The 27,628-nt window shown below is 49.7% G+C and overlaps 1 protein-coding gene and 2 long non-coding RNA genes across 4 annotated transcripts in view; 1 reads left to right on the top strand and 2 right to left on the bottom strand.

The window, feature by feature from the left end:
- Positions 1 to 27,628, top strand: part of TNFRSF8 (TNF receptor superfamily member 8) — a 78,206-nt gene that overhangs the window by 27,926 nt on the left and 22,652 nt on the right. For both annotated transcript variants that reach the window (XM_058719042.1, XM_058719043.1), the window contains 9 exons: positions 888 to 1,040; positions 4,852 to 4,945; positions 5,308 to 5,471; positions 7,610 to 7,726; positions 14,778 to 14,930; positions 18,740 to 18,833; positions 19,196 to 19,359; positions 21,493 to 21,609; positions 24,397 to 24,549. In XM_058719042.1, the coding sequence (XP_058575025.1) occupies positions 888 to 1,040; positions 4,852 to 4,945; positions 5,308 to 5,471; positions 7,610 to 7,726; positions 14,778 to 14,930; positions 18,740 to 18,833; positions 19,196 to 19,359; positions 21,493 to 21,609; positions 24,397 to 24,549 (1,209 nt within the window). The remainder of the gene's footprint in view (positions 1 to 887; positions 1,041 to 4,851; positions 4,946 to 5,307; positions 5,472 to 7,609; positions 7,727 to 14,777; positions 14,931 to 18,739; positions 18,834 to 19,195; positions 19,360 to 21,492; positions 21,610 to 24,396; positions 24,550 to 27,628) is intronic.
- LOC131505469 (uncharacterized) lies at positions 2,060 to 2,556 on the bottom strand. The gene is made up of 2 exons (XR_009258408.1): positions 2,466 to 2,556; positions 2,060 to 2,138 (listed from the first exon to the last, which is right to left on the bottom strand). It is a non-coding gene; the product is annotated as an uncharacterized LOC131505469 (long non-coding RNA).
- LOC131505468 (uncharacterized) lies at positions 15,950 to 16,446 on the bottom strand. The gene is made up of 2 exons (XR_009258407.1): positions 16,356 to 16,446; positions 15,950 to 16,028 (listed from the first exon to the last, which is right to left on the bottom strand). It is a non-coding gene; the product is annotated as an uncharacterized LOC131505468 (long non-coding RNA).

The raw sequence follows: 27,628 nt of genomic DNA, 5'->3' as shown, positions 1-27,628 counted from the left end.
ATCTAAATGGAATCATGCAATATGTAGGTTTTCATGACTGGCTTCTTTGACTTTGCAGTGTTTTCAAGGTTCATTATGTTGTAGTACCAGTCATTCCTTCTTTTCTTTTCTTATTTTAGTGCTCATTTATTTATTTGAGAGAGAGAGAGAGAGAGAGAGCGCGCGCAGGGGTGGGGTAGAGAGACAGGGAGAGAGAATCCAGAGCAGGCTCTTTGCTGACTCAGTGCCCAGTCCCACAAACCTGTGAGATCCTGACCTGAGCCAAAATCAAGAGTCTGATGCTTAACTGACTGAGCCACGCAGGCACCCCCTGGGTCATTGCTTTTCACAGCTGAATAATATTCCTTTGTATGGACACACCACGTTCTGTTTATCCATTCATCGGTTCATGGACATTTGGGTTAATCTACTTTGTGGCTGTTATAAACAATACTGCTGTGATCATTAGATTTAGGGCTCTCCTCCTAACCGTGACAACCACTGATCTTTTTAGTGTCTTTGTAGTTTGTTTTTTCCTGAACGTCGTGGAGTTGGAATCACACAGCATGTAGCCTTTTCAGATTGACTTCTTTCACTTAGCCATATGCACTCAAGGTTTCTCCGTGTCTTTTTTGCCCATTTTAATGGGGTCATGAATTTGTTTTTAATATGATGGTGATGACGTCTGGGGATATGAGCGGGGAGTGGAGGCTGCCTCATAGGCCCCACCTGGCATCTTGCCTTCGTTGAAGAAACCCTCTGGAAAGAAGGGCTGGATGTGCGGGCTTCCTGCCCGAGGGGAGGCCAGAATGATGTCTTGTCTCACATGCCAGGCTGTCCCTGAGGGGTCCCTGGATCCCTTCCCCGGTCCTCCCTCTGTCTCCCATGCCCGTCTCTGTGTCCCTTAGACGATCTTGTGGAGAAGATGCCGTGCTCAGGGAACTCCTCCCGCGTCTGTGAGTGCCGCACTGGCACGTTCTGTGCCACATCAGCCACCAACTCCTGTGCCCGCTGCATCCCCCACACCGTCTGCCCGAAAGGGATGATTGTCAAGGTCCAGGGTAAGTATCCCCACCCTCAGCCCAGCACCGAGACCTGTGCCAAGCTGTACCCCACCTCCACCACCGTCCCAGATCTCCAAATGACCTCTGACCTTCTCCTTCCTCCTTCCTGTTGGACTGACATGTCTCCTTTCGAGATGCTGTGGGTGTACCATTTACTCAGAGCCCCCCGGCCTCTTCCCTGCACTTTGGGTCCCAGGCTCAGAGAGACCCTGGTGGCCTGAGACACAGACCTGGCTGGAGGAGTGTTGGGTTAGTGGAGACTCGGGGCAGAAGTTCTCTGATGCCTGAAAAACAAGAGCAAAACTCAAGTCTTCTGTCCCGGGACTTTCCCAGGGTATTGGGGCTGTTTTTCCCAACTCACAATCGAGGCATTGGGAGTTAGAGGAGCTGAGGAACTCGGATTTCTTTTCCAACTTGCTGTGTGAGTTCAGGCAAATGCTTGACCCTCTCTGAGCTTCTGATTTTGTGACAGTACAAGGAGGCCAGAAAAGAGGTAGGAAAAGAGGCCAGAAAAGAGGTAAGGGCCACAGATCCGGTGCAGGTGGTACTGAGGGCACGTTTCAGAGGGAGGTTGGAGAGTGGGTGGGCTCTGGACCATGGCCCACTAGTGGTGCCACAGCCACCCAGGCTGGGAGGCTGCAGGGTGGAATCAGAGAGCTACACCCATTAGGGAGAAAAGTGCCCAACACTGAGCCCATGACGCTCCTTCTCCTCAACTGGTCCTTTTCCAAAGCCCAGGCCTTACCACCCTCTCCCCCGACAGCCCATCCTTCCCTCACCCACAGCCAGCCTACCCCCAGTCCAACAGATTTTGCTCCCCAATTCTGTCTCCCGTTCCCACCCCCATTTCCTCCTGTCGTTCCTTGCGCATGGCTGACAGGCAGAGCCACTCTGCTTAACCAAATGTGATTTCTCTCTGCCTGTCTCTCTCACGCCCACACACCTGCCATAAAAACACTTCAGTATTTTGTCATTTCTACAGCGATAATGACATGGTCCTTTGGCAAAAGAGAACAGGTGTTTGGAGGGATTTCTTTAATTCTGCTCCCGTTGGCATTTCTGGGCTGCTGGTTTATCGGGCTCCATGTCTGGGATCTATGAACAAAGAGAAACCCCAGCGGACTTGCCACTGTGTCCTTCCTAGGGTTCCAAGGGCTACCCTCTCCTCTCCACTGTTCAGAGCCTTCTTTGTTTCATGCATATTTTTATATGTATAAAGCACATATATGCATGTTTTATACATGTGCCCGGGCGTTTAGCTGTCCTTATCGGGAGGACTAGGGCAAAGGGTACCCAGTCCAGCTTCGCACGAGCAGTCTCCAGGACGTGACCCTGCACGCGACCCTGCGCCGTGTCCGCCTCCCTCCTCCTGGTCAGACTCCCGCCGGCCCCCTCCTTTCTTGGCCCCACTGGTCTGCTCACTTTCGGCTCCGTGGATGTGCGGTGCTTCTCACTCCTACCAGGCGTTTGTGCGTGGTGTCCCCTCAGCACATCCTCTCCTCCTGCTCACTCGGTCACGTCCTGCTCAGCCTGGCCTCTCTGTCCACGCCTCACTTCCTCAAGAGGAAGTGCCATGACTTGTGACAGGTCACATCTCCATTGTGATCTCTCATCACACGCAGTCCTTTTCCAACACGGATGTGAACACCGGTGTCTGTCTTGGTTCGATCAACGCTGGCCTCCCTCCCTGGGCTGTAGATGCGTGAGCGCCGAGGTCATCTCCCCATTGCCTGATCAAGGCCAGGCACAGAAGCTTCTCTGCAGAGATCTATGTAGAAGGACGTGGGGGCCCCGGACAGCTCAGTGCTGCGGGTGGGTGGGGCTCAAATCTGGCCCAGTTCTCCCCGGGTCACACAAATGCTGTGCTGAAGGGCTTGCGGCAGCGCGCCACCTGCCAACAGGGCCGGGGGGTGGAGTGGAAAGTGCTCTGGGCCGGGCATCAGGTACCCAGGGTATTGTTCGCCTGCAGCCGTGGGGCATGTTCCCAGCCCATCCTGGGCTTCAGATGGGCCCCATCCTGGGCTTTAGAGTTCTGTTCCAGCCAGGGCCAGTGGACCCGCTCCAGAAAGGAGGCCCTGTTTTGGTGGTGTTCCTGCGGCTGCCGCACGGTGGCGCCCGAGTCCCCGATTTGCTGCCCCTAGACCCCTGCTGCCCCTAGCGGTACCATTGGCCACATGCCTCCACGGAGCGTTTAAAAGGTGGCCAGTTGCAGGCGTACAAAAATGTAAAACATCTCATTAATTATCGTTATGTTGCTTGTCTACCTCTGTAGTTTAGATATATTGGGTCACATACATTGAATTAATTTCACGTGTTTCTTTTTACTTTTTTTTTTTTAATTTTTTTTCAACGTTTTTTATTTATTTTTGGGATAGAGAGAGACAGAGCATGAACGGGGGAGGGGCAGAGAGAGAGAGGGAGACACAGAATCGGAAACAGGCTCCAGGCTCCGAGCCGTCAGCCCAGAGCCTGACGCGGGGCTTGAACTCACGGACCGCGAGATCGTGACCTGGCTGAAGTCGGACGCTTAACCGACTGCGCCACCCAGGCGCCCCTCTTTTTACTTTTTAAAAAATGTATCTTTCTTTTTACTTTTTAAAAAGGGGTTACTTGGAAATTTAAAACGACAGCGTGATTCACATCATATTTCTATGGGACAGCGCTGCTGGCTGACTTCTGGGCTCCCACGTGGACGCTCCCACAGGGCAACTCTCCAGCTGCGAGATGGACAGTAGTTTCCGCTTTAGCGTCAGCCGGTAGCTAAGCCGCATGGGGCAGCTTACATAGGTGTTCCCTCCTGAAATTTTCAAAACTCCAGAAAGTAAACGGAAGTATCCCCATTTTAGAACGGGGGAAATTGAGGTCCAGGGATGGCAGGTAAATCGCTCAAGACCACAGAGCAGGGAATGTCTGGGCTAGACTTTGAATGTCACACCCAGGCCTTGTCATGCCAGCGCACTCGGAAATACGAGACACATGAGCATTGTTCAGGTCCCCTCCACTGAAGCCTTCAGATCGTAATCGCACACGTGGGACTGTTTCTAAGCAATGGGACAGAGGTCTAGAAGGGGAAAAGGACATGCTGTTCATGGGGCGTTTACTCTGTATCACACAGTGTGATGGGCACAGTGAGGACATGTTAGAGGTGTCAGGCAAACTCAGATCCACCTGATGGAAAGTGCTACGTGTTTTTCCTCTTTACCGTGTTTGCACCCAGGATTCTTCAGGAGTCTTTGGGTTGCACGTAACAAAATCTCAAATTTTTTGGCTGATGTAACTGCAAAGTCTGGGGCTGGCTCTGGGTAGTATCAGGCATGGCTGGATCCAGGAGCCCTGTCTTTACCTATTTGTCACCTCTGCTCCCCCAGATCCAAGCTTGCTTCCTACCCAAACCCAGTAGAAAGACGGTTTCTCCTTCCTGCAGTTTCAACAGCCATAATTGAAACCATGATACTGTGCCTCATGGGCGTGGCTTGGGTCACGTGCCTATCGCTGAACCAGCTCCTCAGGGTCAGAGGAATCAAAGGGATTGATTGGTCCAAAGTCATCTGGGTTTACTCCTGGGAGGGTGGGGTGGTAAGTCGGCCTCAGCCCCGTGCACAGATACTGAGACTGGGGAGAGTGTTCCAGGAGAATCGGGATGCCTTAGCCCGAGGGGGAAGGGGTGCTGGGCAGGCACAAACACCAGATGGCCGCTGCGTTTTCCAAGCACCTCATTCTGAACTGTGGGTTGTGGTGGGAAAGAATCTGTTCCTAGAGCCTCCAAGCTCCTCGGTAGCACATCTGTCCACCTTGTGATCCCCTGCAGGCACAGCACAGATGGATACTGTGTGTGAGCGGCCTTCCCCGGTGACCAGCCCTGACCTCGGCACAGGCCCAGAAGACTGCCAGGCGCCCACCAGGTGACTCCCAGCCCTCTCCCTTCCAGCTGAATGTGGCATGGGGCTGTCCCAGCTCCCAGGATGCCCAGAGCACATCTGGGCTGTGGTGTGGGTGGGGTTTGGCCCAGGGTATCAGGACTCCAGGGTGCCTCTCTGTCAACCCCACAGTCGCTTGACCCCCACCGTGTGCCCAGTGTTGCCCGAGCGCACGAGAGAAGGTCTAGACAGCACAGCCATGGCTCCCAGGAGCGGACGGTGGGGCTGCCAGAGGCTGTGGGCTGAGGGGCTGGGAACCCCTTTGCTGTGGAAGCGGTTACCCCTGAGCACAGACCTCCCTGCGTCGTCAGGAGGGTTGGCAGTGCCCTTTCCGGCTTCTTTCTCAGCGACACCAGCGCCCAGGCCGGGCCCCTGGTGACCTCCTCAGTGAGCTCCAGTGCCAGGACCACGCTCCTTGGAGGGGACACTGCCATCACCCCCGAAGATGATTCCAAAACGACGGGGGCCCCCGGCTCTCCCTCCTCTGTGAGGAAGCCCAGTCCAGATCCAGGTAATTTCTCGAGAAGCTTTGGGTTGTTTCCCAGGGCAACGGCGTCTCACTGGCAGGCGACCTGTGTGTGGCATTCCGGGCAGGTGGGTCTCTCCTGGTCCAGGGAGAAGAGGGTCTCTAGGTCCCTTGGGGCTGCAGGCTTCGAGGGCCAGAGGGGATAAAGGAAGAAGTCATTCATTGGACAGCTTGGTGCCTGCTATGTGCCAGACACCGAGGTCCTGGCAAAGGAGCAGGTGTGGATATGACGTCCTCCTGGTTCCCGTGGTGACGAATTGGGGTCCTCAGTTCCCTTCTGTTTATTGCTGACCAGCCTTCTGTTGTATGGGTGTATACACCGTGTATATCCAGTAGTGTTTGGATTTGGGTTGTTTCCACTTTTGGCTACAATTAACAGTGATAAACAAGTCTTTGTTTTCATGTCTCTGGGGTCAGTTTTAACAGAAAAAATTTTTTAAGTGCATTAATTTATTTTGAGAGAGAGCACGGGGAGGGGCATAGAGAGTGGGAGACTGACAATCCCAAGCAGGCTCTATGCTGTCAGTATAGATCCCGATGTGGGGCTCCATCCCAAGAACCCTGAGATCAGGACCTGAGCCAAAACCAATAGTCTCTGCTCAACCAACAGAGCCATCCGGGTGCCCCGCTGAAGAGGTGTTCTTAATTTTGAAGTCATCACGTGGGTCCATCTTTTCTCTTTATGTCCTGCCTTATGTTCACTGAAGTCTCAAAGACTCCTGCATTACTTTCTAGGATCATCACTGTTTTGCCTTTCACGTTTAGATCCGCTGTCTGCCTACCTTTTGTTTGTGGCGGAGGCAGCGGTCATGTTGCAAGGGGCCACATGGATATGCAGTTGAACCAACGCCTTTTATCGAGCAAATTGTCCTTTCCCCGCTGATTTGCCTGCCATCGTTGGGGTAAATCTAAGGTCCCATAGGTGCCTGGCTATGATCCGGACTTTATATTCCTTTCCGTTCATTGTCTTTTTGACTGGTCTGTGTGGATGCCATGCAGTCTTGACTCCAGGAGATTTTCGGTATATGGTGGAACAACTTCCCCATCTCTGTTCTCCAGCCCTGCCCTGGCTCTTCTTGGTGATTTGCATCTCTGCATCGACTTTAGAATCAGCCTTTCAAATTCCACAAAACGTGCCGTTGGGATTTTGATCGGGATTGCATTGAATCTGTGGATCAGCTTAGAGACAATCCGTATTTTTGTAGCATCAAGTACACGGGAAAGCCGTATGTTTGTTCAGCCCGTCTTTATTTTTATGTATTTAATTTTACTTAGGTCAGCTTGAACTTCTCTCTCCCAGTGATGTTTTATGAGTTTCGATGTAGAACGATTTACATCTTTGTGTTAGATTTCTAGGTATTTGATGTTTCTGATGATGATGACAGTGGTATTGTATTTTTCAGTATTGCGGGTTGTAAGTCTTCATTTTTAGTATTGTTTTGAACCGTGTGAGTAGTCAGTATGTGACAGCCTAACCTGTCACAATAGCAGTCTCATAGGGTTCAACCCAAATGTATAGACACTCAGCTGAGTTTGGTGTAATAACATTATATCCAGTTATCTTGCTAAACTCACTGTGAGTCCTAATAACGTATCTGCCGATTGTTTTGTGGAATCTGTGCACCTAATGATGTCATCTGTCCCTGACAGCCTGGTGTCTTCCTCTCCTGGCCTCACTTCTTTTCTCTCCTTGCCTTGCCTTGCCTTGCCTTGCCTTACTGCGTCGCCTGGGACCCCAGGGCCACACTGAGCGGAAGCTGTGGTAGTCGGCATCCTTGCCTCGTGGCTGATCTCAGAGGGAAGTGGCCCCAGGGTTTTGAGGAGGGTGGTGACATGGTGGGGCTGGGGAGAGGGCTCTGGCGTAGTGGCAATGACGGATCGCAGAGGGAAGGGCCTGGAAGCAGAGGGGCAGTTCAGAGGGAGTCAGTGCTCTTTTCCTGTGTGGCTGTAGACACATTCCTTCCCTCTCTGGGCTTCAGGACTCCCTCTGCAGATTGATCTGACACGTGAGGAGTCTGGGCGCCAGCCTTGGAGCTGGTGGTGGAGACTGGGTGAAGAGGTGGTGGTGAATGGGGCCTCTGCCAAGGTGGCCTGGCCTGGAGCTTGTCTGCTTCTTTCCCCAGGGCTGACCCCGCAGCCGCCGTGTCCCCAGGGGTCACCTGACTGTAGGAAGCAGTGTGAGCCCGACTACTACCTGGACAGGGACGGCCGCTGCACGGCCTGTGTGAGCTGTGCTCGAGGTAAGGGCCGTGTTCTCCTCTCCAGGGGCTACTTCTTAGTACGGGGTCCGTGGCGGGCGGGGGGTGGCAGAGAAGGTAGGGAGCATCAAGATTTGCTGCCTGGACTCTAGGTTGGCCCCTTGGTGCCTCAGTTACCCCTCTGGATTTGTGAGTTGGTATCCTCCATGATGGTTTGCATCTGTTTTTAGAGAGACTTAGTTAACCTGTTTCCTCAAGGGAGGGACTTATATTCATTGAGTTCAATCTTCACAAGACTCCTAGGAGAAGAGCTCATGTTTCTTTTTTTAAGTAATCTCTGCCCAAGGTGGGGCTCAGACTCATGACCCTGAGATCGAGGGTCGCACGCTCTACAGACTGAGCCAGCCAGGCACCCCGAAGGTTCTTTTCTCATCCCCGCTTTCCAGTGAGGTAGGCTTAGGGAGGTTAAGGGCCTTTGCAAAGTTACAGAAGTCCGGTAAGTGGCAGATCTGTAGTTTGAGCTGTGGTCTGACACCAGGAGCTGTGTCCTTTGCCTGAGACCACAAGTGCTTCCAGGAGATTCTTCCAATGAGCACTTTCATTGTTAATTTCTTATTATGGTGAGTGAATGTGGTTTGTGTGCTCTCTGGTGTTTGTTTTGTTTTGTGCGGGTTTTTTGTGAGGTGGGGCTGGGAAATTTGTTGAGATTTCTTGTGCCCTAATAAATGTGGATATTTTTAAAGCCTATTTTTAGTGTGTTTGGAGAAAAATGTGTTCGTTGTGTACAAAATTTTCCACATACCTATTGGATCAAGCTTGTTAATTGTGTTTTTCAAATAATATGCATTCTTTTCAACAAATTTTTTTTGAGTTTATTTTTTTCAGTAACCTCTACACCCAACGTGGGGCTTGAACTCACGACCCCCGAGATCAAGAGTCTCATGCTCTTCCAGCCGAGCCAGCCAAGCATGCCCCTAGATAATATGCTTTTTTTGTTTATTCTTAATTATATTTGTCTCCTTCCCAAAGGTTGATGTCAGAGATGGATGTGTTAAAATCCATCTTGCCTATACTTTTTTTCATCAGATGTTCATTGTGTTCCATTTATTTTTTCTCTCTATATGTCAAAGCTATGTTATTAGGTACAGTGTTTATGAATATTGTGTTTTCTTGGTGGGTTGGACCTTTTGTCAGCGTGAAGTACACCTCTTTAATCCTTATAAAGAATGCCTTAATTCCATTTTCATTTGATATTAATATTGCCATTCTTCTTTGCGTTAGCATTTCTCTGATGTATCTTTTGAGTTTTTAAAATTAATGACAGTGTTGTATGAAATGAAAGTTATAGGCATTCATTATAAAAAATTCGAGCAATACAGAAGTGCAAGGAAGAAGGCCAACTCTGCCCATTCCCCATCATTGGATGTCTGACTGACACTTCTCTGTGTATATATAGGGAGAGAAGGAGAATGGGAAGATTCATAGCCAGCCAGACTGTACACACGTGGAGAATAGGGATTTAAAAATTTTTAAAAAATATTTTATGTTTTTTTGAGAGAGAGAGCGCAAGTGGGGGAGGGACAGAGAGTGAGACACAGAATCCAAAGCAGGCTCCAGGCTTAGTGTCAGCACAGAGCCTGAGGTGGGGCTCAAACCCACAAGCCGAGAGATCATGACCTGAGCAGAAGTCAGACGCCCAACCCAGTGAGTCACCCAGGCATCCTGAGAATAGGGATTTTTAAGAAGTTGGGATCATACTGTTTACGACATTCAAGTGATTGATTACATTTTCTTTTATTTAAACGTATCAGAGGAAGAAGAAAGTAAAACAAAATGATCACAAGAGACAGCACTTTGTAAATAAAACCCTCTAGGGTCCCTGGGGGGCTCAGTCGGTTAAGCATCCGACTTGATTTCAGCTCAGGTCATGATCTCTTTGTCTGTGAGATTGAGCCCTGCGTCGTCCTCTGCGCTGACAGCATGGAGCCTGCTTGGGATTCTTTCTCTCCCTCTCTCTCTGCCCCTCCCCTGCTTATGCTCTCTCTCTCCAAATAAATAAACATTAAAAAAAAAAAAAAACCACACCTCTAACATTAAGAAGAGGTGTTAAAAATCAAGCAGTTAGGAATCATTTAAGGAACAACTATGTCTTATGGTAAAGTTATGTTCTGTTTGTTTCAGATTTTTGATGGGATATTGTAGATTGGCTTCCTGTCACAAAAAATGAAGTAATTAGCTTGTCACCTCCTTGTCCTCTTCCTGACTTTTATTACTTACGTATTTTTTTTACATCGTTACTGCCTGTGGCATTTATATTCTTTGGCATTTATATTCTTTTTCTGTAACCCTCAGTCCCTTGGCATGTTAGTATTAGTTTGCTATTTAAACTTATTCACTGTGCATTATGAGCACATTGACCACAGCTTCTCCATTCCTGATTTTCTCATTTTGATTTACTGATTGGTTAGTTAGATTTCACTGACCTTGGGATTTATCAGTAAGGACTCATCTTTGCACATCCGTCAGAGGATTCTTTTATGTTTGAGAATGTTTCTTGCCTTTATATTCCACTGACAACCTGGGCAGATATATGATTATTCCTGGGCCCTGTGTTCTCCAGAACTTTGTAGACATTGGTGCATTGTCTTCTCATGGTGAATATTGCTGGGGAGGGGTCTGCTATCTGCCTTCTTTCTCCTTTGTAGGCGACTGCAAGAACAATTCTTTCTTTATCCTTAATGATAAAAAACTTTGAACCAGACTGTGCCTTGATATTAATTGTTTGGAAATAGTTCTGGAATGTCTTTTTTTTTTTTTTTTAAGTTTTTACTTATTTAAATAATCTCTACACCCAACCCGCAGCACCTGTAGCCCCAAGATCAAGAGTTGCATGCTCCATCGACTGAGCCGGACAGGCACCCCTGGAATGTCTTTTTTCTGTCTGCACGTTTAGTTCTTCCTTCATTTCAGGAAAATTGACCTGGAATTTAATTTCTTTTTTTTTTTAATTAATTTATTTATTTTGAGAGAGAGAGAGAGAGAGAGAGAGAGAGCAAGTGGGGGAGGGACAGAGGGTGAGGGAGGGGAGAATTCCAAGCAAGCTCTACCCCAGTGCAGAGCCCAGTGCAGAGCTCGAACCCATGAACTGTGAGTTCATGACCTGAGCCAAAATCAAGAGTTGGACTCTCAACCGAGTGAGGCACCCAGGCGCCCCTGGGTCAACTTTATGGACTCTAGTTATCCTTCCGTTTGATTGTGTTTGCCTTTCCTCCCTGTTTTATTTAATTGCATTAGTATCTTTGTCTCTTCACCTTGCATTCACAGATATTTTCTTGATCCTTTCTCCATGCTGTGAACTCTGTTTTGTTTCTCATGTCTTCTGCTGCTTGCCTCCCAGCTGTCGCCAGGGCTCCTAAGACACTGCTAATTTATTTATTGGATATCTGTGCGGTACATCTCAGTTTACTTTCTTTAGCTCTCTAGTCTTCCTTCTTAGCCCATCCTTTTTGAAGATCAGCTTTTCTTAGAGCTTTTCCTTTGCCAAACTTCTATTGTTCTTAAGTTCCTTTATAGTGGGGAGCATGCTTGGGATGGCTTCTGTTTGTTTTAGACTGGGTTCTCTGTCTTTCCAAAATATATTTCTGTTTCTTTTAGATTTTCTATTTCTTTTCCTGTCTTCCCCATCCTGGTACAGTGTGACTTCTCCTTACATTCCCCCCACCTACCTCACCGGGCTCTACTTGGTCCTTTCTGCTCAGAGCTTCACTGGGGACCGAGTGTTACTTACAAAAAAAAATGCTGTAGTAAAATATAGTGGCACTTAAAAATTTATAGTGCACTTACAATTTATGTGCATTTTTTTTTTTTTATTTAAAATTTTTTTTTTTTTAACGTGTATTTATTTTTGAGACAGAGAGAGACAGAGCATGAACGGGGGAGGGTCAGAGAGAGGAAGACACAGAATCCAAAGCAGGCTCCAGGCTCTGAGCTGTCAGCACAGAGCCCAACACAGGGCTCAAACTCATGAACCATGAGATCATGACCTGAGCCGAAGCCAGAGGTTTAACCGACAGAGCCGCCAAGGCACCCTCTGCTCTAGGAAGTTCCTACACGTAGAATCATAACATATTTATCCCTGGTGACGGCCTCATTTCACTTAGCATAATGTCTTCAAGGCACTGTATCATGTGTCCGAAGCTCCTTCCTTTTCAAGGTTGAATGATACTCCGTTGGATGGATCCACCCCGCTTGGTTTATCGTTCGTGCCGATGAACACTTGGGGTGCTTCTGCCCGTCAGCTATTGTGAATACGGCTGCTGTGTACCTGAGTCTACAAATGTCTGTTCAGGTCTCTGGCTTCAGTTCTTTTGGGTATCCTTAGCAGTGGAACGGCTGGATCCTGTGGTAATCCTGAGTGTTACTTTTGAAACTGATTTTAGGAGTCTGAGGACCCGGGTGGGAGGCCGAGTGCAGCCAGGGATGGGTGTCGTCCTTGCTGGAGCAGAGATCTGCCTTCCCTTCTGTGAGATCGTCATTACCAGAGCTCCCGCGGCTGCAGAGAGGTGTACCCACTCCCGGGGTCTCTACCGATTTCCACTGGGCCTGCCTGCCTGCCCGAAAGTTAGCCAGTCCAGCACCTTTCCCACCTTTGTTCAGGCTTGTGATAATTATGTTTGGCTACTACTCTGGGGTTTAAAACCTTTTTTTTAAGTAGGCTTTATGCCAAGCGCAGAGCCCAGTGCGGGGCTTGAGCTCATGATCCTGAGACCAGGACCTGAGCTGAGATCAAAATCAACCAAGCCACCCACGTTTTTACATGAATTTAACAGGGGCGTCCACTGTTTGTCCTCAGCCGGCCTGCCTCTCTCTTAGATTTTCTACAATTGTCAGGATTTTATTCTCTCCTCGGTACTGCTTCCGGGGTGCAGGCGAGAGTTAGGGGCTACAACAGTGCAACCACAGCAAGGAAGAGAGAGATGATAGAGCCTCCTGCGATGGTTTTAGGGGCCAGGCCTGGGAGAAGCCCTCATCATTTCTGTCCACGTCCCACTGCCAGAATGCCATCATATGACCCAAACCAAACTGCAAGGGAGGCTGGGAAATGTAGTCTTTCTGTGAGCCCACTGGAATTGGTGAACACAACATTGTGCCCAGGGGGTTTCTTTTCATGGCTTCCGTTTCCTTTGTGCCCTTCCTTGAGCTCCAGGGGATTCTGGTTTATAGCTGCCGATTCCTGGGAATATTAATTGTACGGATTCTAACAGCTCGTTCCGTTTTTGTTGTTGCTGCTTTGTTTTTTGTTTTCTATTACCTGCTTTCTCAAGAGTTTTTTTGAGTTTGGAGGTCTTTTTGCTTGGTGCTGGTTTTCTCTCATGGGTGGTGACCTCTAGTTCTGCACATCCTGTGTGATGACCACTGGGAGGGGTTCTGTTAAGCGGCTGATCTTCTGGGTCTGCAGGCTCCCTTCTTCCCAGGTATGACCAGCCAGGGCACTGTCCCGTTACCTCCCCTGAGAGTCTCCTGGGGGAGATGCTTGGCTTCTGGGTCTGTGGCATCAGTGGATGAGAAGTGTGGGGAGACCCGCTGGGGTACTCCCCATCGGCTTCCCTGGGGCCTGCCCCTGCCCTCACCCACTTGGAGACTGGAGTACCCCCACCCCAGAGCCGCTCCTAGAGTAATCCTCTTGGGTGTATTCTGGGCTTTGGTCTCCTTCTTCCATGCGATCCTATCTGCCTTCCATATTCCAGGAAGTCTTCATTGCTGGTTGACCAAGGATGCCCTGTGTTGCTTTCCAGGGATGTGTGCATTTGTTAATTACTTATACCGGTGATTTTGTTTTCTCTTGAGATCAAATTCACCATTGTTTTCTTTTAAATTCATTTTAATTACACTCTTTGCTTATTTATTTGTTTTTGAAATAAGTTCTACGCCAAACATGGGTTTTGAACTCATGACCCTGAGATAAATAGTCACATGACCTGCCAACTGAGCCAGCCAGGAGTTGGTAAAATTCACCATTTTAAAGTGTGCAATACAGTATTTATTTATTTATTTTAATTCACAATGTGGCACCACCACCACTATCTGATTTCAGAGCATTTTCGCCTCCCCCAAAAGAAACCTTCTCTCCCAATTCACTCCTTCTTCCATGCCCTTACAGTGACTCATCTACGTTGTGTCTCTACGGATTTGCCTACTCTGGGCATTTCATCTAAATGGAATCATGCAATATGTAGGTTTTCATGACTGGCTTCTTTGACTTTGCAGTGTTTTCAAGGTTCATTATGTTGTAGTACCAGTCATTCCTTCTTTTCTTTTCTTATTTTAGTGCTCATTTATTTATTTGAGAGAGAGAGAGAGAGAGCGCGCGCAGGGGTGGGGTAGAGAGACAGGGAGAGAGAATCCAGAGCAGGCTCTTTGCTGACTCAGTGCCCAGTCCCACAAACCTGTGAGATCCTGACCTGAGCCAAAATCAAGAGTCTGATGCTTAACTGACTGAGCCACGCAGGCACCCCCTGGGTCATTGCTTTTCACAGCTGAATAATATTCCTTTGTATGGACACACCACGTTCTGTTTATCCATTCATCGGTTCATGGACATTTGGGTTAATCTACTTTGTGGCTGTTATAAACAATACTGCTGTGATCATTAGATTTAGGGCTCTCCTCCTAACCGTGACAACCACTGATCTTTTTAGTGTCTTTGTAGTTTGTTTTTTCCTGAACGTCGTGGAGTTGGAATCACAACAGCATGTAGCCTTTTCAGATTGACTTCTTTCACTTAGCCATATGCACTCAAGGTTTCTCCGTGTCTTTTTTGCCCATTTTAATGGGGTCATGAATTTGTTTTTAATATAATGGTGATGACGTCTGGGGATATGAGCGGGGAGTGGAGGCTGCCTCATAGGCCCCACCTGGCATCTTGCCTTCGTTGAAGAAACCCTCTGGAAAGAAGGGCTGGGTGTGCGGGCTTCCTGCCCGAGGGGAGGCCAGAATGATGTCTTGTCTCACATGCCAGGCTGTCCCTGAGGGGTCCCTGGATCCCTTCCCCGGTCCTCCCTCTGTCTCCCATGCCCGTCTCTGTGTCCCTTAGACGATCTTGTGGAGAAGATGCCGTGCTCAGGGAACTCCTCCCGCGTCTGTGAGTGCCGCACTGGCACGTTCTGTGCCACATCAGCCACCAACTCCTGTGCCCGCTGCATCCCCCACACCGTCTGCCCGAAAGGGATGATTGTCAAGGTCCAGGGTAAGTATCCCCACCCTCAGCCCAGCACCGAGACCTATGCCAAGCTGTACCCCACCTCCACCACCGTCCCAGATCTCCAAATGACCTCTGACCTTCTCCTTCCTCCTTCCTGTTGGACTGACATGTCTCCTTTCGAGATGCTGTGGGTGTACCATTTACTCAGAGCCCCCCGGCCTCTTCCCTGCACTTTGGGTCCCAGGCTCAGAGAGACCCTGGTGGCCTGAGACACAGACCTGGCTGGAGGAGTGTTGGGTTAGTGGAGACTCGGGGCAGAAGTTCTCTGATGCCTGAAAAACAAGAGCAAAACTCAAGTCTTCTGTCCCGGGACTTTCCCAGGGTATTGGGGCTGTTTTTCCCAACTCACAATCGAGGCATTGGGAGTTAGAGGAGCTGAGGAACTCGGATTTCTTTTCCAACTTGCTGTGTGAGTTCAGGCAAATGCTTGACCCTCTCTGAGCTTCTGATTTTGTGACAGTACAAGGAGGCCAGAAAAGAGGTAGGAAAAGAGGCCAGAAAAGAGGTAAGGGCCACAGATCCGGTGCAGGTGGTACTGAGGGCACGTTTCAGAGGGAGGTTGGAGAGTGGGTGGGCTCTGGACCATGGCCCACTAGTGGTGCCACAGCCACCCAGGCTGGGAGGCTGCAGGGTGGAATCAGAGAGCTACACCCATTAGGGAGAAAAGTGCCCAACACTGAGCCCATGACGCTCCTTCTCCTCAACTGGTCCTTTTCCAAAGCCCAGGCCTTACCACCCTCTCCCCCGACAGCCCATCCTTCCCTCACCCACAGCCAGCCTACCCCCAGTCCAACAGATTTTGCTCCCCAATTCTGTCTCCCGTTCCCACCCCCATTTCCTCCTGTCGTTCCTTGCGCATGGCTGACAGGCAGAGCCACTCTGCTTAACCAAATGTGATTTCTCTCTGCCTGTCTCTCTCACGCCCACACACCTGCCATAAAAACACTTCAGTATTTTGTCATTTCTACAGCGATAATGACATGGTCCTTTGGCAAAAGAGAACAGGTGTTTGGAGGGATTTCTTTAATTCTGCTCCCGTTGGCATTTCTGGGCTGCTGGTTTATCGGGCTCCATGTCTGGGATCTATGAACAAAGAGAAACCCCAGCGGACTTGCCACTGTGTCCTTCCTAGGGTTCCAAGGGCTACCCTCTCCTCTCCACTGTTCAGAGCCTTCTTTGTTTCATGCATATTTTTATATGTATAAAGCACATATATGCATGTTTTATACATGTGCCCGGGCGTTTAGCTGTCCTTATCGGGAGGACTAGGGCAAAGGGTACCCAGTCCAGCTTCGCACGAGCAGTCTCCAGGACGTGACCCTGCACGCGACCCTGCGCCGTGTCCGCCTCCCTCCTCCTGGTCAGACTCCCGCCGGCCCCCTCCTTTCTTGGCCCCACTGGTCTGCTCACTTTCGGCTCCGTGGATGTGCGGTGCTTCTCACTCCTACCAGGCGTTTGTGCGTGGTGTCCCCTCAGCACATCCTCTCCTCCTGCTCACTCGGTCACGTCCTGCTCAGCCTGGCCTCTCTGTCCACGCCTCACTTCCTCAAGAGGAAGTGCCATGACTTGTGACAGGTCACATCTCCATTGTGATCTCTCATCACACGCAGTCCTTTTCCAACACGGATGTGAACACCGGTGTCTGTCTTGGTTCGATCAACGCTGGCCTCCCTCCCTGGGCCGTAGATGCGTGAGCGCCGAGGTCATCTCCCCATTGCCTGATCAAGGCCAGGCACAGAAGCTTCTCTGCAGAGATCTATGTAGAAGGACGTGGGGGCCCCGGACAGCTCAGTGCTGCGGGTGGGTGGGGCTCAAATCTGGCCCAGTTCTCCCCGGGTCACACAAATGCTGTGCTGAGGGGCTTGCGGCAGCGCGCCACCTGCCAACAGGGCCGGGGGGTGGAGTGGAAAGTGCTCTGGGCCGGGCATCAGGTACCCAGGGTATTGTTCGCCTGCAGCCGTGGGGCATGTTCCCAGCCCATCCTGGGCTTCAGATGGGCCCCATCCTGGGCTTTAGAGTTCTGTTCCAGCCAGGGCCAGTGGACCCGCTCCAGAAAGGAGGCCCTGTTTTGGTGGTGTTCCTGCGGCTGCCGCACGGTGGCGCCCGAGTCCCCGATTTGCTGCCCCTAGACCCCTGCTGCCCCTAGCGGTACCATTGGCCACATGCCTCCACGGAGCGTTTAAAAGGTGGCCAGTTGCAGGCGTACAAAAATGTAAAACATCTCATTAATTATCGTTATGTTGCTTGTCTACCTCTGTAGTTTAGATATATTGGGTCACATACATTGAATTAATTTCACGTGTTTCTTTTTACTTTTTTTTTTTTAATTTTTTTTCAACGTTTTTTATTTATTTTTGGGACAGAGAGAGACAGAGCATGAACGGGGGAGGGGCAGAGAGAGAGAGGGAGACACAGAATCGGAAACAGGCTCCAGGCTCCGAGCCGTCAGCCCAGAGCCTGACGCGGGGCTTGAACTCACGGACCGCGAGATCGTGACCTGGCTGAAGTCGGACGCTTAACCGACTGCACCACCCAGGCGCCCCTCTTTTTACTTTTTAAAAAATGTATCTTTCTTTTTACTTTTTAAAAAGGGGTTACTTGGAAATTTAAAACGACAGCGTGATTCACATCATATTTCTATGGGACAGCGCTGCTGGCTGACTTCTGGGCTCCCACGTGGACGCTCCCACAGGGCAACTCTCCAGCTGCGAGATGGACAGTAGTTTCCGCTTTAGCGTCAGCCGGTAGCTAAGCCGCATGGGGCAGCTTACATAGGTGTTCCCTCCTGAAATTTTCAAAACTCCAGAAAGTAAACGGAAGTATCCCCATTTTAGAACGGGGGAAATTGAGGTCCAGGGATGGCAGGTAAATCGCTCAAGACCACAGAGCAGGGAATGTCTGGGCTAGGCTTTGAATGTCACACCCAGGCCTTGTCACGCCAGCGCACTCGGAAATACGAGACACGAGCATTGTTCAGGTCCCCTCCACTGAAGCCTTCAGATCGTAATCGCACACGTTGGACTGTTTCTAAGCAATGGGACAGAGGTCTAGAAGGGGAAAAGGACATGCTGTTCCTGGGGCGTTTACTCTGTATCACGCAGTGTGATGGGCACAGTGAGGACATGTTAGCAGTGGCAGGCAAACTCAGATCCACCTGATGGAAAGTGCTACGTGTTTTTCCTCTTTACCGTGTTTGCACCCAGGATTCTTCAGGAGTCTTTGGGTTGCACGTAACAAAATCTCAAATTTTTTGGCTGATGTAACTGCAAAGTCTGGGGCTGGCTCTGGGTAGTATCAGGCATGGCTGGATCCAGGAGCCCTGTCTTTACCTATTTGTCACCTCTGCTCCCCCAGATCCAAGCTTGCTTCCTACCCAAACCCAGTAGAAAGACGGTTTCTCCTTCCTGCAGTTTCAACAGCCATAATTGAAACCATGATATTGTACCTCATGGGCGTGGCTTGGGTCACGTGCCTACCGCTGAACCAGCTCCTCAGGGTCAGAGGAATCAAAGGGATTGATTGGTCCAAAGTCATCTGGGTTTACTCCTGGGAGGGTGGGGTGGTAAGTCGGCCTCAGCCCCGTGCACGGATACTGAGACTGGGGAGAGTGTTCCAGGAGAATCGGGATGCCTTAGCCCGAGGGGGAAGGGGTGCTGGGCAGGCACAAACACCAGATGGCCGCTGCGTTTTCCAAGCACCTCATTCTGAACTGTGGGTTGTGGTGGGAAAGAATCTGTTCCTAGAGCCTCCAAGCTCCTCGGTAGCACATCTGTCCACCTTGTGATCCCCTGCAGGCACAGCACAGATGGATACTGTGTGTGAGCGGCCTTCCCCGGTGACCAGCCCTGACCTCGGCACAGGCCCAGAAGACTGCCAGGCGCCCACCAGGTGACTCCCGGCCCTCTCCCTTCCAGCTGAATGTGGCATGGGGCTGTCCCAGCTCCCAGGATGCCCAGAGCACATCTGGGCTGTGGTGTGGGTGGGGTTTGGCCCAGGGTATCAGGACTCCAGGGTGCCTCTCTGTCAACCCCACAGTCGCTTGACCCCCACCGTGTGCCCAGTGTTGCCCGAGCGCACGAGAGAAGGTCTAGACAGCACAGCCATGGCTCCCAGGAGCGGACGGTGGGGCTGCCAGAGGCTGTGGGCTGAGGGGCTGGGAACCCCTTTGCTGTGGAAGCGGTTACCCCTGAGCACAGACCTCCCTGCGTCGTCAGGAGGGTTGGCAGTGCCCTTTCCGGCTTCTTTCTCAGCGACACCAGCGCCCAGGCCGGGCCCCTGGTGACCTCCTCAGTGAGCTCCAGTGCCAGGACCACGCTCCTTGGAGGGGACACTGCCATCACCCCCGAAGATGATTCCAAAACGACGGGGGCCCCCGGCTCTCCCTCCTCTGTGAGGAAGCCCAGTCCAGATCCAGGTAATTTCTCGAGAAGCTTTGGGTTGTTTCCCAGGGCAACGGCGTCTCACTGGCAGGCGACCTGTGTGTGGCATTCCGGGCAGGTGGGTCTCTCCTGGTCCAGGGAGAAGAGGGTCTCTAGGTCCCTTGGGGCTGCAGGCTTCGAGGGCCAGAGGGGATAAAGGAAGAAGTCATTCATTGGACAGCTTGGTGCCTGCTATGTGCCAGACACCGAGGTCCTGGCAAAGGAGCAGGTGTGGATATGACGTCCTCCTGGTTCCCGTGGTGACGAATTGGGGTCCTCAGTTCCCTTCTGTTTATTGCTCACCAGCCTTCTGTTGTATGGGTGTATACACCGTGTATATCCAGTAGTGTTGGATTTGGGTTGTTTCCACTTTTGGCTACAATTAACAGTGATAAACAAGTCTTTGTTTTCATGTCTCTGGGGTCAGTTTTAACAGAAAAAAATTTTTAAGTGCATTAATTTATTTTGAGAGAGAGCACGGGGGAGGGGCATAGAGAGTGGGAGACTGACAATCCCAAGCAGGCTCTATGCTGTCAGTATAGATCCCGATGTGGGGCTCCATCCCAAGAACCCTGAGATCAGGACCTGAGCCAAAACCAATAGTCTCTGCTCAACCAACAGAGCCACCCGGGTGCCCCGCTAAAGAGGTGTTCTTAATTTTGAAGTCATCACGTGGGTCCATCTTTTTCTCTTTCCGTCCTGCCTTATGTTCACTGAAGTCTCAAAGACTCCTGCATTACTTTCTAGGATCATTACTGTTTTGCCTTTCACGTTTAGATCCGCTGTCTGCCTACCTTTTGTTTGTGGCGGAGGCAGCGGTCATGTTGCAAGAGGCCACATGGATATGCAGTTGAACCAACGCCTTTTATCGAACAAATTGTCCTTTCCCCGCTGATTTGCCTGCCATCGTTGGGGTAAATCTAAGGTCCATAGGTGCCTGGCTATGATCCGGACTTTATATTCCTTTCCGTTCATTGTCTTTTTGACTGGTCTGTGTGGATGCCATGCGGTCTTGACTCCAGGAGATTTTCGGTATATGGTGGAACAACTTCCCCATCTCTGTTCTCCAGCCCTGCCCTGGCTCTTCTTGGTGATTTGCATCTCTGCATCGACTTTAGAATCAGCCTTTCAAATTCCACAAAACGTCCCGTTGGGATTTTGACCGGGATTGCATTGAATCTGTGGATCAGCTTAGAGAGAATCCGTATTTTTATAGCATCAAGTACACGGGAAAGCCGTATGTTTGTTCAGCCCGTCTTTATTTTTATGTATTTAATTTTACTTAGGTCAGCTTGAACTTCTCTCTCCCAGTGATGTTTTATGAGTTTCGATGTAGAACGATTTACATCTTTGTGTTAGATTTCTAGGTATTTGATGTTTCTGATGATGATGACAGTGGTATTGTATTTTTCAGTATTGCGGGTTGTAAGTCTTCATTTTTAGTATTGTTTTGAACCGTGTGAGTAGTCAGTATGTGACAGCCTAACCTGTCACAATAGCAGTCTCATAGGGTTCAACCCAAATGTATAGACACTCAGCTGAGTTTGGTGTAATAACATTATATCCAGTTATCTTGCTAAACTCACTGTGAGTCCTAATAACGTATCTGCCGATTGTTTTGTGGAATCTGTGCACCTAATGATGTCATCTGTCCCTGACAGCCTGGTGTCTTCCTCTCCTGGCCTCACTTCTTTTCTCTCCTTGCCTTGCCTTGCCTTGCCTTACTGCGTCGCCTGGGACCCCAGGGCCACACTGAGCGGAAGCTGTGGTAGTCGGCATCCTTGCCTCGTGGCTGATCTCAGAGGGAAGTGGCCCCAGGGTTTTGAGGAGGGTGGTGACATGGTGGGGCTGGGGAGAGGGCTCTGGCGTAGTGGCAATGACGGATCGCAGAGGGAAGGGCCTGGAAGCAGAGGGGCAGTTCAGAAGGAGTCAGTGCTCTTTTCCTGTGTGGCTGTAGACACATTCCTTCCCTCTCTGGGCTTCAGGACTCCCTCTGCAGATTGATCTGACACGTGAGGAGTCTGGGCGCCAGCCTTGGAGCTGGTGGTGGCGACTGGGTGAAGAGGTGGTGGTGAATGGGGCCTCTGCCAAGGTGGCCTGGCCTGGAGCTTGTCTGCTTCTTTCCCCAGGGCTGACCCCGCAGCCGCCGTGTCCCCAGGGGTCACCTGACTGTAGGAAGCAGTGTGAGCCCGACTACTACCTGGACAGGGACGGCCGCTGCACGGCCTGTGTGAGCTGTGCTCGAGGTAAGGGCCGCGTTCTCCCCTCCTGGGGCTCCCTCTGGGTGCAGGGCGTCTTGGCTGAGAATCTGGGATGGAAAACCTTGAGTTGTTCTGGGACTGGTGAGTCCTCAGGAGTCTAGCTCACCATTCTAGCATTTTTGAGCAGTTAGATTTTCTGAGTCCAGTCGTGATTATAGGGTTTTAATGGCAGTGATCCCTTTTCAGAGAGCTTCCATTTGCTTACTCCTGCAAGGAAACATTTGTCATAACCTACCTGTTCTAAACTTGTCTCGTTATTTTTGGTAGCTACCTTATGGTGCATGGATTACAAATATCCCCGTTTTACAGAAGAGAAAACTGAGGCTTTGGGAACTGAGGCGTTACAAAGGCCACACATCCTTGTGAGAGCCAGAGCTAGAGTTTGAACTTTGAGGTTCTCAGTTGTGGTCATTCCCTGCGCAGTCCCTTAGCGCATGCTCTGGACGGGCACTTGCTGGGTGCCTGCTGTGTAGACGGTCAGCTCACTTACGGCAATACCAGCTGCCCCATGACGTCTGTGAGGGCCACAGAGGGCAGGGGAAGCTGCCCAGGACCCGAGGAATGTGTGATTATGTCTCCTTGTCCAAAGTTTCTTTCACACAACAACGCAGCCTGAAGTCCAGGGAGGTCTGAAGAGGAAAGAACACTGTTTGTGGTCACCAGGGGCCACTGTTCCAGTTATGAGGCCACGTAGCAAGTTTTGTCAAAGCTTGTGGTAATAAACAAACCATTCTTTGTACTCGTGAATTCTGTGGGTCAGAATTCAGACAGGGCACTCTGGGGACAGCTGTCCTTCGCTACACGAGGTCTGGGGTTTCCATTGGAAAGTGTGAAGGCTGGAGGTTGGAATTATCTGGAAGCATTTTCATTCATGGGTCCGGGTTTGATGCCAACCGCAGGCTGGGGCCTCGATGCTCTCTGTGTTGGCCTGTATATGGCTGACTTTGGGCTTCCTCAAGCCCTGGTGGCTGGACTCCAAGGAAGGGGGAGGGGTGGGCACAAGCCACATCCCTTTTGTTGACGTTACCTCAGAAATCACACGTCGTAACTTCTGCCGGTTTCTACCTGTTGAGGCAGTCGCAAATCACACTGAGTCATTGGAAGGAAAAAAAATCAAGCTTCTTGATGGCTAAGTGGCAGAGGCGTAGACGAGCAGATGGGGCCAAAATATTGCTCTGGCCATTTTGTTTGTTTTTTTTTTTTTTTATTTTTTTTTATTTTTATTTTTGGGACAGAGAGAGACAGGGCATGAACGGGGGAGGGGCAGAGAGAGAGGGAGACACAGAATCGGAAACAGGCTCCAGGCTCCGAGCCATCGGCCCAGAGCCTGACGCGGGGCTCGAACTCACGGACCGTGAGATCGTGACCTGGCTGAAGTCGGACGCTTAACCGACTGCGCCACCCAGGCGCCCCAGCTCTGGCCATTTTGGACAAATGTAACCTGTCATAGCCGCCATGTCAGATAGAGAAGCAGGAGGTGGCTGTGGGTCTGAGAATTCCTTTAGCTCTAAGGATGAAGCCCTGCAAAGCAGTGGGTGCAATGCAGGGGCTAAGAGCACAGACTCTGGAGCTCAAGTGGCTGGGTTCAAATCTTGGCTCCACCCCTTTCCACTCTTTAACACAAGCACGTTTCTTAATTTCTTGTGCCTCAGTTTCCTCATCTGTAAAATGGGTATAATAATAGTACTCTCCCAGAGAGCTGTTGCAGGAATTAAATAGGTTAAACCAGGTTAATCTGAGCAGAGTGCTAAGAGTACTTCCCCCCTAACCTCGATTGTATTAATGCTGCTTCACAGGCACTCAAAGGTATCAATAGCTATAATCATGATAATAGCTATTACTGTCCTGTCTCACCTCTCTCACTGCTGAGCTCACTCTTGCCCTCCACACAAATTCTCCAGAGCCTCTCTGCTTCCCACTCTCTCTGGAGGTTTCAGGGAGAAAGTGTGAGGTCCTTTATCATTAGAGGTCTTTTCAGTATCCTGCTGACTGAGAAAAGCCCTTAATGACCAAGTCATATTTGTCTAATCTAATAACGCCATAATTCTATTTTCACCCATGTAGAGCACACAAACTATTTCTGAACATATGTAAATGCATTATTATATGTTTTCTGTTCACAAAACCTCTAATATTTTAATTTTGGGGGAAAACCCCTTTCTGTCATTGAAAATGTCAGACCTGTTGAGAAGCAGAAAGAGTCAGGAACAGTTATGGAATATTCCCCAGTTTTACAGAATGATCAGGGCGTGGCCAGTGTGGGTCCACCTATGTGCACGCCCACTCACCCTGTCCTCTAGATTATTTTCTTTTAGCAGCTCTATTGAGGTATGATTGACAGGCAATGCAATGCGATGTCTAAAGTGTGTCATTTGATACGTTTTGACATATGCATGCAGTGGTGAAACCATCACTACAGTCGAGGTAAATGAACTCTCCATCCCCCCAGAAAGTTTCCTTGTGCTTGTTATCATCCCTCCCACCACTGTTCACCCCACATCCATTCCCAGGTCACCATTCTGCTTTCTGTTACTGTGGAAGAGTTTGCATTTTCTAGCATTTTTCGTAAACATAATCACATAGTATGTACTCTTTTTTCCTGCCTTCTTTCACTTAGCGTAACTATTTTGAGCATGCCAAGAGATCCGCTCAATGGAAGAGTCATATGAGCATTTGCTTCTGGACAAAGGAATTCTCTGCCCTCCTGGGTTCTCTGGAGTCCCTGCCCTTGCCATCCCAGATCCTTCCCCGTGACCCTTCTGTATCCCTTAGATGACCTGGTGGAGAAGACACCCTGTACCTGGAACTCCTCTCGTGTCTGCGAATGTCGACCTGGCATGTTCTGTGTCACACCAGTCACCAACTCCTGTGCCCACTGTGTCACCCGCCCCGTCTGCCCACCAGGCATGGCCACCAAACCCCAGGGTAAGCAGTCTGTACCCCCAGCCAAGGGGCTGAGGTCTGTGCCCCTATAGCTGTACTTTTCCCTACCCCCAGCTGGGCAAATGACCTTCAACCCTAGCTGTTAACTAGGTCAGGTTTGGGCTTTGGTTTTTCTTTTAATAGCTAGATCCAGTAAGTGGAGTAAAATCTGGATTTGGGGGCACCTGGCTGGCTGAGTTGGAAGAGTATGTGACTCTTGATCTCGGGGTTGTGAGTTCAGGCCCTGAGTTGGGTGTAGAGATTACTAAAAGATCAATAAATCAACTTTAAAAAATGTTTATGTATTTGGGGTGGGGGGGTGGAAGAGAGGGAGAGAGGGAGAGAGAGAATCCCAAGCAGACTCTGTACTGTCAGCTCAGGGCCCAACGCAAGGCTCGATTTAATCTCGTGAACTGTGAGATCATAACCTGAGCAGAAACCAGGAGTCGGATGCTTGACCGACTGAGCCGCCCAGGCACTTCAAAACATAAATAAACTTAAGAAAAAGTCTAGGTTTGGCATTTTGGTAAGAGATTCTGATAATATGTTTTAAAATTCTTCCTTCTGAAGGTGTTGGGTTTGTAAAATTTTGACTCGTTTTTAAAAGGCTGTTTCATGACTCAAGACAGATAAATGAAATTTTTGAAGATGGTTCCAACTCAGGTGGTAGACGTTTGGGGCGCCTGGGCTGTCTCGTTCAGTAGAGCATGGTGCTCATGATCTCAGGGTTGTGGGTTCAAGCCCCAGGTTCGGTGTAGAGCTTACTTAAAAAAAAAAAAAAAAAAAAAAGAAGAAGAAAGAAAAAAGAGAAAAGGAAAAAGAAAAGATGGTAGACATTTGCCAGAAAATTATAACTTCTTGATGGAAAAAACCCAAAACACGGTTAATCAGTACATGAGATCTCAGCAAATTTCTAGAAGGTAGAAAACAGAGGGAAGGGTGGTGATGGATGAAACCAGGGGGAGGAAAGCTCACCCCAGGATTCAGTGCTGCAGGAAATGTGAGAGGTAACTTGCTCTGAAGACCCCACAGAAGCTCTGCGCTCAGAGCAGGCAAGTAAAAGGAAGGATGGGATGCGAGTGAGACGGAGAATCGAGAGGTACAGAGGGTTGCAACTTCATCTTGAAAATAAAAATTAAAGCTTGTAACAGTGGCCTGCCACGGACACTGACCAGTCTGAACAGATGGTACCTGAGTTTTCATCCTCTGGTGAAAATTGTCAACTTTTTGGCTAAAGATACTGAAGGAGTATCTAGGGAAACATAGGGCTGCTGGTGGGGTACTGCCACCCTTGTAAAGCCCTCTTTGGTTGTGTATTTGGGAGTACGCCCTGTCGATTGGCTACCCCTGCCGAGTCACCCTGGAGTGAAAACTGCCAGCCTGCACTCCCCCCATGGGCCCAGAGTTCCTGGGTGGATCTCCAACTCAGGGAAGAGACATGCTGGAATATTCAGCATTGTTCTTTTTATTATTATTATTTATTATTATTATTATTTTTTTTTTTTTTTAATTTTTTTTTTTCAACGTTTTTTATTTTTGGGACAGAGAGAGACAGAGCATGAACGGGGGAGGGGCAGAGAGAGAGGGAGACACAGAATCGGAAGCAGGCTCCAGGCTCCGAGCCATCGGCCCAGAGCCTGACGCGGGGCTCGAACTCACGGACCGCGAGATCGTGACCTGGCTGAAGTCGGACGCTTAACCGACTGCGCCACCCAGGCGCCCCTATTTATTATTATTTTTTAAATTTATTTTTCAGAGACAGAGGGCGAGAGGCAGAGCACAAGTGGGGGAGGGGCAGAGAGAGGGAGACACAGGCTCCAAAGCAGGCCCCAGGCCCTGAGCTGTCAGCACAGAGCCTGACATGGGGCTCAAACTCAAGAACTGCGAGATCATGACCTGAGCTGAAGTTAGAAGCTCAACCAACTGAGCCACCCAGGAGCCCCTCAGTGTAGTTCTTTTTAAGTAAATATGAGTGAGCAGTAAAGATATCCAGACTGGTAAGGAAAACCAGCAGCATGAAAGAGAATAGCAAGATACATTGACAGAAACATTTACTATGGATGGAGCGATAGGAATTGCTTCAGGAATAGCAATAGAAGTTTAAAAATTTAAATTTGCGGTGCCTGGGTGGCTCCGTCGGTTAAGCGTCCGACTTCGGCTCAGGTCACGATCTCGCGGTATGTGAGTTCGAGCCCCGCGTCGGGCTCTGTGCTGACTACTCAGAGCCTGGAGCCTGTTTCAGATTCTGTGTCTCCCTCTCTCTCTGACCCTCCCCCGTTCATGCTCTGTCTCTCTCTGTCTCAAAAATAAATAAACGTTAAAAAAATAATAAATTAAAATAAATAAATAAATAAAAATTTAAATTAGTGTCCACAGGGGGCTCCTGGGTGGCTCAGTCGGTTGAGTGTCTCTTGATCTCTGCTCAGGTCATGATCCAGAGGTTCATGGGATAGAGCCCTGCATCAGGCTCTGTGCTGACAGCATGGAGCCTGCTTGGGATTCTCTCTCTTTCCTTCTCTTGCTCTCTCTCTCTCTCTCTCTCTCTCTGCCCCTCCCCCACTCACTCTCTCAAAAGAAATAAACTTAATATAAATAAATAAGTAAACTAGTGTCCACAGAAAAATTCAAGTTGTTACATCCATAAAGCGAGAACAGAACGCAATGAAAAAGAAATAGTAAGAAAATAGAGGACCAAAAAAAAAAGGCTTTTAGAAAGTGTGCCTGTTACCAATGGTGGCCTCTCAACTCTCATTGCACCCTCAGCTCCTGCTGTGCAGTAGAGGGCTGGACTCTGCGCATTTCTCCTTGTGAACGTGATGTTAAGCTTTGCCTGTAGAGGGTGCTGGGGAGCCACTGCAGGAAGAAGGAGGCTTTTCTTGGCTGCATTTACTTTTTCTTGCTCTTGCTGCACACTCTCTCAGCAGGGCGCATGGGTGGGGTCATCTGGTTCCAGTCATGCTCCCAGAGTCGATGGTCCCTTGCAACCTCATAGCCCCAGCCTAGGTCTGGTGACCACCTTGGCATGGCCCTTCCAGTGGGGACACTGGTTCATCCCAGGCCTCATGTCAGCAGAAGTGCCATA

This window comes from Neofelis nebulosa, chromosome 2 (assembly GCF_028018385.1).
Source record: "Neofelis nebulosa isolate mNeoNeb1 chromosome 2, mNeoNeb1.pri, whole genome shotgun sequence".
Taxonomy (NCBI): Eukaryota; Metazoa; Chordata; class Mammalia; order Carnivora; family Felidae; genus Neofelis; species Neofelis nebulosa.
This window is presented reverse-complemented; position numbering and strand designations above follow the sequence as displayed.